The sequence below is a fragment of the Sinocyclocheilus anshuiensis genome, unplaced genomic scaffold (genome assembly GCF_001515605.1).
Source record: "Sinocyclocheilus anshuiensis isolate Anshui unplaced genomic scaffold, SAMN03320099.WGS_v1.1 scaffold2151, whole genome shotgun sequence".
Lineage (NCBI taxonomy): Eukaryota > Metazoa > Chordata > Actinopteri > Cypriniformes > Cyprinidae > Sinocyclocheilus > Sinocyclocheilus anshuiensis.
Window position 1 is genome coordinate 182,978 of NW_015538057.1, and position 12,844 is coordinate 195,821.

Genomic DNA, 12,844 nt, shown 5'->3' on the forward strand with positions numbered 1-12,844 from the left:
CAATACCAATTGAAGCGAGAGGGCCCTCTTGTGGTGCATTTAAAATTTCTTGACATTGTATTACTATAAATGATAACTCATGTCTATAACTCAGACACACAAAAGAATATTTCAGTTACACTGATTTTTACTTAATGTTTTGAGAAAAAACACCTAATTTTCAATCCTTGTTAAAGATTCACCCCCAAATCACAGCTGTTACAACGGAAGTGGCGCCAACTACAAAGGCACGGTCAGTGTCACGAAATCAGGCTACCAGTGTCAGCCGTGGAGCGCACAGTATCCACACAGTCATCATCTGACGCCTGTTGAGTACCCTGAGCTCAGAGGAGGCCACAATTTCTGCAGGAACCCCGGAGGGCAAATGGAGAGCCCTTGGTGTTTCACTTTGGACCCTAATGTTAGAGTGGACGTCTGTGACATTCAGCCTTGCAGTGAGTAGATTATCTTTATGGCCCTCAATAACTGATTTCAACTAATTTATACCAATATATTCTCTGTTGTTCTAAATTTTGTTTTAAATTTTTTTCCAGATCCTCCAGAGAAAGTGAAAAAGGAGATACTGTACATCTTAATCCCCAGTATAGCCACCCCTCTTGTTATTGCCTGCTTATTCTTCTTGATCTGCATGTGTCGCAACAAACAGAAGGAGTCTGCTGACACCCCCACTCGCCGCCAACTCACTGCCTCACCGAGTCAAGAAATGGAGCTGCCTCTACTTAACCAGCACAAGCATCAGGTAATCTTCCATCGTTTCAGCTTCTGAAATTTAACTGAAGTTGCATTCAAAATCTGCATGCAATTTTTACATTCACAGGCCAGTTTGGACCCAATTGAACATAAGACTTTAAATTAGTCTTAATGTTTTCAACTAACATTTGGCATCTAATCAGTAGCTTATTAATAAGTGAATGCACAGAAATGTCAAAGTTTTTAATGTTAGTGTTATTACTATGTTATTACTACATGTATTACTATGTTATTACTACAATGCCCTTTTTTATTAATATGATGCAAGAAAAAATCCATGAATAATTTTATGAAATTTATGAGAATATATAATCTGAGAATTTTAATTCAATTAATTAATAAAATAAAACAAAACAAAACAAAAAACTAACACTTGCTTCTCTAATCTTTTTGTATTCTATCTGTTTTCTTTTTATTTATTATATGATTTAAAAAAACCTTGCTACATGTACTGCATTAAGCTAACTGAGACTTGTTATAGCACTCGCATATCATTGCTCTTTTGTTGATTTTGATTGCTTCCATTGTCCTCATTTGTAAGTCGCTTTGGATAAAAGCGTCTGCTAAATATCTAAATGTAAATGAATTATTTAACAAAACATCAATATTACTCTTAAATGTCTCAATTTATAACTCATAAATGTTATATCTCTTAAAAACATTTTAAAAAGTCTAAAAACCAAGTAATAATAAAACAATTAAATGTTTTTCAATAGTCATGGCTCATTTGCAAAGTTTGGTCCCCGTACTAAGACCTATGCATTTTTTCAGAGATTATGAATTTTTTCCAGGTTAAAATGGACCTGAATGTATTATGATGATTAGTGTGCCAGTGCCAATTAAGATTTGTCATTACATCCAATGTGTAACTGCACATTTCGCCTCTTCCATTGAGCACAAGCAGACTTGACGATGGCTTATTGTCTTTAACTTTTAGGCGAAGCTACGAGAACTCAACCTGTCTGCAGTTCGATTCATGGAAGAGCTTGGAGAGGACCGTTTCGGAAAAGTCTACAAAGGTCACCTCTACGGTACGGCTCCAGGTGAACAGACCCAGGTGGTGGCTATAAAGACGGTCAAAGACAAGGACGAGGGTCCTCTACGGGAAGAATTCCGCCACGAAGCCATGCTCCGGTCCCGCCTACAGCACCCCAACATCGTCTGCCTTTTGGGTGTGATAACTAAAGAACAGCCCATGAGCATGATCTTCAGCTATTCGGGCCACGGTGACCTCCACGAGTTCCTGGTCATGCGATCCCCTCACTCGGACGTCGGCAGCTCTGATGACGACAAAACGGTCAAATCCACTCTGGAACAGGCAGACTTCCTACACATCGTCACACAGATAGCAGCCGGAATGGAGTATCTTTCCAGCCACCACGTGGTACACAAGGATCTAGCTGCTCGTAACATTCTAGTTTGTGATAAACTCAACGTGAAGATCCTGGACCTTGGGTTGTTCAGGGAGGTCTACTCCGCTGACTACTACAAGCTAATGGGCACCAGTCCCTTGCCTATCCGTTGGATGTCCCCTGAAGCCATACTGTATGGCAAGTTCTCCACCGATTCAGACATCTGGTCCTACGGCGTGGTGCTTTGGGAGATATTCAGCTATGGCCTTCAGCCTTACTGTGGTTATTCTAACCAGGATGTGATTGAGATGGTGCGCAACAGACAAGTCCTTTCCTGCCCAGATGACTGTCCAGCCTGGATTTACACACTGATGCTAGAGTGCTGGAATGAGTTCCCCGCAAGAAGGCCAAGATTCAAAGACATTCATGCCCGGTTGCGCACCTGGGAGAGCTTGTCCAACTACAACAGCTCGGCACAGACCTCAGGAGCGAGCAACACCACTCAAACCAGCTCCCTCAGCACGAGCCCCGTCAGTAACATCAGCAATGCCCGCTACGTTAGTCCCAAAAAGTCTTCCCCTTTCCCTCAGCCTCAGTTTGTGTCCATGAAGGGCCAGATGCGCCCAATGGTGCCGCCCCAGCTCTACATCCCAGTCAACGGCTACCAGCCAATGCCGGCTTATCCGTACATGCAGAACTTCTACCCCATGCAGATCCCCATGCAGATGCCTCCACAGCAGCTGCACCCACAGTTGGTCGCCAAGGCTGGATCGCACCACAGCGGCAGCGGCTCCACCAGCACCGGCTATGTGACCACGGCACCCTCCAACGGATCTGGCACGGAGAAGGCGGCCCTTATGAATGAACACCTGAAGACGACAGACGAGGATTTCGCTGACGGGGCCTCTCAAAGTGGCCTGCACAACGAGGACCTATCTGTTCCAGAGACAGAGCTCCTGGGGGACAATGACAGACCGCGGACAGAGGACAATGGAAACAACTCGGAAGCATAGACAATCTATGATTTTTCGATTTTTTTTCTCAGTTGTACAGGTTTAAAAAGTGAAGGGAAACCAGTGAATGACACATGGACGTGGTGTTATTTATGGGTTTTTGTTTTATCCGCAGCCACTGATGGATGAATGCATCATGCTGCTGGAGATATTTTTATAAGAAATGTCAGCTTCACCCATGAGCTGCGGTTTTTGTAGTCTGTGATGAAGAATCAAGCTTTCAGCCCTTCTGCTTTGGGGTCGGTGGCAGATATGATACAACAGTGGACATCTTGTTGGTTTGGTTGTTTTTTAAATCAAGTTGCAAAGCTATTCAGAAGAATGCATGTTCTTACTGTTGCTGTGCAACATGAAGCATCATTTCAAGCATTTTGGTGGGTACCATTCATTAATGTAACCACTTCACAGTTGGCGGTGTCATTGAGAACAAGTCATTTTACTTAATTAACAGGATTAAATGTATTTCTTGCTTGAGGGCTTTGATGTGCATGATGAAGCCTCATCATGGATCACGATTATTGGACTATAAAGACGTGGATGTGCAAAGACATGCTGACCCCTAGACATTTGTCCTCTTTTAGAAGTTGCTTTTATAAAACATTGAATTCCTATTGTAAAGATTTGTAATTTATGCCATTGATTCTCTTGAAGATTTGTAACTGGTTTGTAATGTTCTTTGTCTCATTTTGTTTAGCCAGTAGTATTACTTTAAAGTCATACCAACCAGAAACTTGCTTTCTACCCAAATGTTATTAACAAACATTAGCCATGTGTTTTGTTCATCCGGGCACCTGGAGAATCCAATAAAGTAATACATAATATGATTTTACTGGTGGAGTGTCCTCAACATCTAGAAAGTCAAAGCTATACATTGGAAAAGCATTTTGCTATGATACTGTAATTGGCACAATCATGTATTTTATATGGCTCATTATATGTGCTTTGTGAAAGGTTAAGTAACTGAGGTGTGTGCTGGTTCATGTTAACCAATGACTGTAAAGTAGGTGTTCTTATTTCCCAAGAAAGGCGGGACCAAAGTAATAACTGATATATTCTCCACTTTTTTGGCAGACAAGCTGCAAATAATTTACCCTCGCATACAGAAGCTGATACTTGCGCAGTAGAACACACGTTTGCCTGCTGAGATGTCAACAGGTGCTTGTTGCTCCACGCAGGATGAACTGGCTCGCATCAGCGGCGTACGGAATGCATGCCAGTTTCACGCGGCGCCAAGCCTCCGTGCAAACAGTGGGACGCGACGGAAAAGACAGTTTACGCCTGATGAGCAGAAAGACAGTAATTACTGGCTCAAGCGGACTCGTAATAACGAAGCTGCAAAGAGGTCTCGCCAGCGCAAGAGGATGGAGGAGCATCTTTTGGAGACGCGCGCCGTCGAGCTTCAACGAGAAAACGACAAATTAAAGGCTGTGCTCTCTACAGTTCATCATCACAGCACTGCTCAAAATAACCCGATGCATGCTGCTTTTGGGTTCCCCCTCGGACTGCCAAATGACGGTCATCCGCGCAGTTTACCCGTTCCTACGAATGTGTTACCATTGCGCGGTCTGCCTCATTGCCCATTTTCCGGTGGCTGCGGATCAATATGTCCTCAAACAAATCATTTTAGCTCGGTTTTCGATTTGGTATCATACCCTGTGCTGAAAAACGCTGCCGCTACTAATACTACGAACCCCCCGCGCATCAGTTTATTGGATAGTTATCATCCAATGGGCAAGTACGGTCATGGGAACACATGCGCCAGCGGAGCTTATCAGAGGAATAGAAGTTTTGCGAATGGAAATAACTCTGCTCAAACGATGCACGGGCTGCCGGACTGTAGAAACGCTTTGGTCAACCTGTCGCGTGTTCCCCGCTGTTATAATTACAAAGCGTCGTCCTCTGAAATGGCACAGGATTGCGCGCGGCAGCCTGGCCAGATCGGAGCCGCGTATGAAGGCGAAATGCAAGCTAACACGGCAGAACTAACATGCCAACAACAAGCGACCACGCAGTCGGTTCTGCTTCCACACAAACTGCGCTACAAAGGTGGAAACGCAAGGTTTGCATCCGCGAGCTTTTCATCGTAATGGAAACCACGCGAGACAGACCATGCGTTTATATTCTCATTACAGAGGTGTTACTGGCTGTCATAAAAAGATTGTCCTTTTTATTGCATTTGTTTAATTACTAAATCACTTACCTTGCACTGTGAATCTTTAGTTATAATACCTCTTAAAGCTATTGTTTCTGCACAAGTGAGTGATTTGTATATGTTATGCTTTGAACTTTGTGCTTGAACATGCTTTCAAAATGCATCTCAAATGTTATGAGCGAAAAGTCGGTGTATTTGCTTCTTGGTATAAGCTTATGTTAAGTGTAGGCAATATTTGAATAAAAAAATATCCTGACGGTGCACTTAAACAAATGCCCGTGCAATTGAAACGTGTCTTTTCCACAGAGTGGCGCACTTGCGCACACTTATTTATTGTAGGTCATCTTGAGCGCCACGTTGTGCAACTCCTTTAGTTTTAGGTTACATCACATCCACACCTGTTATATCATATCGATCATTAAATTACATGTGACTTATGCTGACAATTTCATAATACACGCATATAAATCAAACTAGTTTTAGTTGTTGGGGAAAGCATACGGCGGTCATCGAGTTGATGCTGAGAGAATCACAAATTGGAACTGATTTAATATTCGTGTGATCGTGTCCTCTAAACGAGGTAATAATGCATAACACCATTTATGTAAGTCATTCTGCTGTAAACTTTTCCCTATTTCTTTGAATACCACTAGGTGCATGGCTTAATTTCTTTAAAACATGATGTGTGTTGATATGTTGGTAGCATATCTTACGCATACACGTCACCCAAATCTGAAGTAATTAAAATTAGACGGGTAATAGTTATAATAGGCTAATCCATTTTAATTAGGGTTTATTCATTTCTATATTAAGATTATGACAGTTATTATAATAATACTAGATATGTTACTATATGCATAATACTTATAATACACTGTATAGGCATGATTAAATATATATTTATATAATGTTGACATTTCTAGATATTCTAGATCTGGTTTGCAATTAGAAAAAAAAACGCGTTTTAGAAAGTTTCTCTGTAAGCATTTTCAGTACACTTTTTAAAGGTAGCCGACTAACTGTATTTCGGACTCCTCACTGTGTATGTTACTGTTCATACTTACGGAGTCGTTATTGCTTGTGTGAGACAGACTACTTTTAATGAGACGAGTTTCATTGGCTCAAATCAGAAGATGCTGCATTCCGATTGGTCGAGAGATGTGCCAGTCAATGGACGCTGCCAATACACTTCTGTAGTGACCTACTAACACAGATCCATGCGGCAGCAGGCACTCCGGCAGGAGAACGCATAGGAGAAACACAAGTATTATTTCCAGATGGGATTTTATTACTGCTGATGAAACACTTCTGGTCGCTTTGAATGTTTTCATACACGTTATTTATCCCGGACCTCTATATATTTGGACCTTTGCTTAAGAGGCAAAAGAGGACCTTTGCTTTCTTCTTTTACCGTGAGGCTTACATTAACGGATAACGTTAGGGCTCGTTTGGAGTGTTTCAACCGGTAGCCGGTATATGGGCAATAACACATTCATACAGTAAGGCAACTTTCAACGTGGTCTGTGTTCAATATGTGCGCCATACTTGTTTTTCGCTCAACATCATATCAGTGCAGACATATTTTAGTGTTTGACCTAAACGCTTATGGATTATAAATTATTATGCAGTACCGCACATTATGATATTTTTTTGAAAATGATAACATAGTATGGGCATTGGGAGACGGGGTGGCACAGTGACCCACTATTCATGTGGTTGGGTGTATCAGGCTGTCGGGTCAATACATAATACATTTAGACCTTATGCAATTTAATATAAATATTGAAATATATTACATAGATTTGTGGATTTTACGTTTTACATTCGTATTGAAATTTGTGACATGCATTTGCTTTAATACTACGCTAAATGTTAATAAATCGTACATAAAATGCAGTTTCTCTCCGAACGCTTGTTTGCGTTTATTGTGTAACATTGATACATTGACACAATAACGGAAGCTGGGACACTTCTGAAAACAAGACCGCAACGGCACGACATCAGAAACGAGCTGTTGTTTAATGCCCAGCGATAACTGATATTTATCCTGACCATCTGTAAAAAAAAAATAACTATCTTTAATTTCTCGCTAAGGTTAATGTTTCACGCGCACCGGTTAGAGTAGACTGTCCTGAGTGTCTGTCGGGATGGGGTGAATGCATTAAAGGCCTGTCAAATAACAACACAGCAAGGGCCTTTGCATTGGAGGTAGTATTTCATACCCCATTTTAAACCCGATTTAAGTGTAAACTTATCACTTCACGCCAGCTAACTTTGTTATTCCTTGGAGACCCAAAACCATAACACTCACTCAAAATGTAGTCTCCGTTAGACTTTGTGAAATAATGCGATGCCATAAACCACTATAGTTGAAAGAATACAAGCCCTTTTCATGTTTGTCTTGTTGAGATGTTTCAGCCGCATTCTTCTAGCGCCCTTTTATTGATTGATTTGTCTCCGTTCAGCCACGTGTGCTGCTGGCTGCTCGCATTCCTTTGTTCCCTGCGCTGTATTCTGCGCCTGCACTGGAGCCTGTCTGTGTTTACACTCTGTTAATAGTGTTATGATCGACCGCACTACTAAGTTACTACGGAAAACTTGAGTTTATGACCATAGGTAGCTTTAGATGAGGTAATTCCAGATGTTTGGTTTGCACGTTAAAGGTCATTGTCAGGTCCAGTCTTCTTGTTTTTTATCCCTGTTGAAAAAAACAGCATATGCTGGTTAGGTATGTTTTGACGCTGGGATGCTGGTTTAAACTGGTCCTTTGCTGGTTTAAACTGGTCCTTTGCTGGTTTAAACTGGTCCTTTGCTGGTTTAAACTGGTCCTTTGCTGGTTTAAACTGGTCCTTTGCTGGTTTAAACTGGTCCTTTGCTGGTTTAAACTGGTCCTTTGCTGGTTTAAACTGGTCCTTTGCTGGTTTAAACTGGTCCTTTGCTGGTTTAAACTGGTCCTTTGCTGGTTTAAACTGGTCCTTTGCTGGTTTAAACTGGTCCTTTGCTGGTTTAAACTGGTCCTTTGCTGGTTTAAACTGGTCCTTTGCTGGTTTAAACTGGTCCTTTGCTGGTTTAAACTGGTCCTTTGCTGGTTTAAACTGGTCCTTTGCTGGTTTAAACTGGTCCTTTGCTGGTTTAAACTGGTCCTTTGCTGGTTTAAACTGGTCCTTTGCTGGTTTAAACTGGTCCTTTGCTGGTTTAAACTGGTCCTTTGCTGGTTTAAACTGGTCCTTTGCTGGTTTAAGCTGGTCCTTTGCCAGCACATGACCAGCATAAACCAGCAAAGGACCAGTTTAAACCAGCATCCCAGCGTCAAAACATACCTAACCAGCATATGCTGTTTCTTTCAACAGGGATGTAATCACGACCACATTATAAAAGCTCTTTGCCTTTGAAAGCGTGAGCTGTTGCAATACTTTGAGCACGCAACCTGCCTCAAAAATAGTGACATAATGGTGCAGAGCATAATTTGAAGATACTGTACGTTTTAATAGTCACGTTTCGACTTACGTGACATCAGCATGAAAAACTTTGTATATTTCCTGTCCGTCTTTTTAAAAATAGAAACACTGTGCACATTGTTAGGCCTACTTCTCTCTGTTCGCTAAAAAAATGATTTCCCCTGATGATAATATTTAGGAATTCACATCCTGTGTGCTTTCTGTCAGCTGTTTATGATCAGAACCAGAGATGCCAGACCGCAAATGAATCACTCGGTAAAACCGGTAAAGTCGCAAAAACATCTGAAATTGAAAAAGCGATTTATTCTGACAGTTCACTGACTGACACACGTTTGCAGTGGTTTCTCACACAGTAATGGGATACTTTATAAGACAGGAAACAAAAAGAGCGCTGGATGAGATGGAGATTTACATATAATTATAGCTAGGTAGATGACTTACCAATTGTAGTCCGTTACTTATTACAGATTACGTGATGAAAACTGTAGTTAGTAATGCAATCTAGGTTACTCATTTTAGGTGATCCATTCTGACTACTTTTTAGATTACTTTTAGATTACTTTTTAAGTTTACAATTAAACATACCATATCGATATAAAAAACAAAGAGAAATATATTCCTTTTTTTTTACATCAACGTCATAAAATGCATTAAACATTACATTAGTGAGTTGATAAAAAGTTAAGAATTAAATCATAAAATGGAAATAAAATTAATTGAAACACTTGAACACTAAAAATATAAACATTTCAACTGTTTTACCTGCATGCCAATCAACATCAGAGCACTGTAAACATGCAACTGTGTTGTTGAATTATTTGAAAAATGAACTTCCTCAGAGAAAAAAAAAATGGGTTTGGGAATCCATTATGCATTATATGAACAAACATTAATAAACATGAACAGCAATGACATTAAACACCCAAAGTATTTTTGTCCAGACTTCCAGAATCAACAGTTACTGAAGGTCACGGTATATGATGACGACATAACGTTTCACATCTATCACCAGTGTTTAGTTACTTGCATAATTATTTGTTTCATACATGGTCTCTAATTGCTTGAGAGGTGCTATATTTCCTCAAATTCAGAAGCATGGTTTGCCCATTTATTTACACGACATTTGTGTATAAGCTAAATGGTATGACACACAGTAGGATTTTTAGAAAGGAACATTTAAAAGAGAAAAGAGAATAATTAATCAATCAATTATGAATTTACTGCCCTTGTGTGAATAATACGTAATCATGTAATCCACAAAAATGTAACTGTAATGTGATTATGAACATTTTAAAATGTAATGTACTCTAATTACAAGTACTTAATTGTTGGAATCTGATTACGTAATCCAGATTGCATGTAATCAGTTACTACACAGCACTGCATACAATCCAGTGTAGGAAGCAAAACTTGCAAATGTCTTCAATCGTTTGTGAGCGATAAAGCAGCTCTCTATTTATGTCCATAACAGTATTTTTTTTTTTTAAAGAGTATCAAAATATAGGCACACTTTTTTTGATTGGGGTGTCTAATCTGTCTCTGTTTTTATCTCACCAGATCCCTTAAAATTCTCTGGAACTGACTTCACAAAGAGGACACACATGACTTCTACAGCACTTGGTCTACAATGAGATGTTTACTTAAAACCAGAGTCAACTAATGAGCTTATGCAGTCTTGATGACCACATTGTGTAATATGCAAGCCATTAAGGATGAGCCCTCATGCACTGGGCCCTACGGTGGAGAGGATGCCTTGGTGCTGGCGGTGGCTTTGCAAGGGACAGACAGGGACATGATTAACCACGAGCTGTCCACCATGCCCTTTAAGACCACGTCCACCAACTGTCGCAGAAAACGCGAGTTCATACCGGACGAAAAGAAAGACAGCCTATATTGGGAAAGAAGGCACAAGAACAACGAAGCAGCCAAACGTTCACGAGAAAAGCGCCGACTCAACGATATGGTTCTGGAGAACAAGCTCATGGCCCTCGGGGAAGAGAACGCATCGCTGAAAGCCGAGCTTCTGTCGCTTAAACTCAGGTTTGGCTTAGTGAGCTCAGCAGTCTATGCTCAGGAGGTGCAGAAAATTTCCAGTTCCACTGCTGCACTCTACCAGGACTTTATCACACCCAGTGCCGCCAAGGGTTCCTACCCAAGTGAGCTCGAGCCAGCACGTTTAACCAGCAGCCACATATCAGTCATCAAGCACTCACCTCACAGCGCCTTGTCCGATGGATCCGACTCAAGTATGGTGGCCCAGGGGAGGCCACTTATAAATATATCCCGAACCCCTGACGGCATCAAACAAGAACCCCTGGAAACCGGCAGATACGCCAAAGACAGGGTTAGTCCATATGAACTATACAGAAACTACCTAAGTAGCCCTTTCCCTGGGAGCTACTCCCAGCCATCGCCGTTCTTGCAAATCACCAGATCGTCCAGCAATTCGCCACGAACATCTGATGGTGATGACGGGGCCATAAGCAAGTCCTCAGATGGAGAGGATGAACAGCAGGTCCCGAAGGGTCCGGTTCCACCCAGGGCCGATTCACAGAGTGTGATTGTGTCGACCCTCAAAGTGCCAGATGCCAGTGCCTCAGCTTTGCCCCACAAGTTGAGGATCAAATCCCGGGCCATCCAGATCAAAGTGGAGGCTATTGATCCTGACTATGAATCATCTGGCAAGTCCTCCTTTCCCATTGACATGTCTGTGAGTCGATGCTACCAAATGAGTCAGTACGTTACACCCGAGTACATTCAGTCATCTCTTAGCCCGATGTCCCTCCAGATGACCGATGTTCAGGACTGGAGTCAGCAGCCGAAGGAATGGCACAAAGATCACAAGGAGGATCACCGGCACTGTCCAGACTCACCGAGAGCTATGCCTAACAAACTCATCGCCGACCTAAAAAACGACTCGTATGCAAGCTCCGAATCTGAGAACTTGTATTTGAAACAGGGCATTGCTGATCTGTAGGCAGAAGTGGCCTCCTTGAAAAGACTGATTACAAAGCAGCAGGGGTCTCTTATTGAGTCCACGAAAAGCACTACTGAAATTGACTCATTATGAAAAAGTATGTTTCTGAAACTGAATTCCCTCTATTTGCACAACGCCTGTTTTCCACTGTGTTTGCTACTGCACTGTGCGGTTGTTATGGTGTCAAAAAGCTGCACTTCATTGAGAAGAATGGTGTTTTGTGCACTTACTGTTGTAGTTTGGCGTGTCTTCTTGAAGACTCCATTTGTAACCCAAAAAATTGGGCTATTGTTAATGTTAACTTCTCAAAATTTATTGTACATTGTATGTTCTCTTTTGTTTACAATAAATGGCAAGCACTGAAACACTTCTTTTTCCCCTTTCTCATTTAGCAAAGCATATCAGCTTTGTTCAAACGTTTAAGAACATTTGCTCTTGAATATTTAGTACATTCTCTGAGTAAATCCCTAAAGGTGTCACACTTTGCCAACTGTAGCAATAGAATGTAACAGATATTACAGATATACTCTCTATAATTCTGATTGCTCAATAATGCAGTTTATGTAAGTGAGCAAAAACATTTACTGAATAAGATCGTATAATACCTCATAAGAACCTTAATCGTTATAATACATTATAATACTTGTGGTTATAACTTTTAAAAGTGTGATTTACAACACACAATGAACACATTGTATACACTTAAGCCATAAAGGATTCTAGTTCTCATAGTTATAATATATTATAAGGCTTATGTCTTGATGCTTTAAGATCTACACAATATCTTATTACATGTTATGAGTGGTCATTTACTGTAACGTTACAAATACAAAGGCTTCTTGTAAAAATCCAAAAGGCTTTATAATGTGGTCATACTATTTATAAAGTGGTCTTTGTCTGCCTTAAGTAAAGTAACAAGTAAAATTAAGTCGTCTTTTAAACAGGCTATATCATTAATGGGTTATATTGCACATTTGCTGTATTTATTGTAATATCAACACAGCTATATTGCATTGTTTGAAGATGTAAAAGGGCTACCATGAGTTAAACTAGTTCACAGTAGAATTAACATCAGCCTCACTGGAAACACAAAAATATGAACAACCACCCCAACTACTGTTAAGATTTAGTAAAACAATATG

General features: G+C 40.8%; 2 protein-coding genes across 2 annotated transcripts in view; both read left to right on the forward strand.

The window, feature by feature from the left end:
* Positions 1 to 3,371, forward strand: part of LOC107683466 (tyrosine-protein kinase transmembrane receptor ROR2-like) — a 90,141-nt gene extending 86,770 nt beyond the window's left edge. The window contains exons 7-9 of the mRNA XM_016479525.1: positions 177 to 434; positions 534 to 739; positions 1,688 to 3,371. Of these exons, the coding sequence (XP_016335011.1) occupies positions 177 to 434; positions 534 to 739; positions 1,688 to 3,115 (1,892 nt within the window). The 3' untranslated portion in view covers positions 3,116 to 3,371. The remainder of the gene's footprint in view (positions 1 to 176; positions 435 to 533; positions 740 to 1,687) is intronic.
* A 3,295-nt stretch (positions 3,372 to 6,666) lies between these two features.
* LOC107683470 (nuclear factor interleukin-3-regulated protein-like) lies at positions 6,667 to 12,056 on the forward strand. Its single transcript, XM_016479527.1, has 2 exons — positions 6,667 to 6,766; positions 10,283 to 12,056. The coding sequence occupies exon 2, from the start codon at positions 10,404 to 10,406 to the stop codon at positions 11,700 to 11,702; it is 1,299 nt and encodes a 432-aa protein (XP_016335013.1). The 5' UTR covers positions 6,667 to 6,766; positions 10,283 to 10,403; the 3' UTR covers positions 11,703 to 12,056.
* The last annotated feature ends 788 nt before the right edge of the window (positions 12,057 to 12,844 follow it).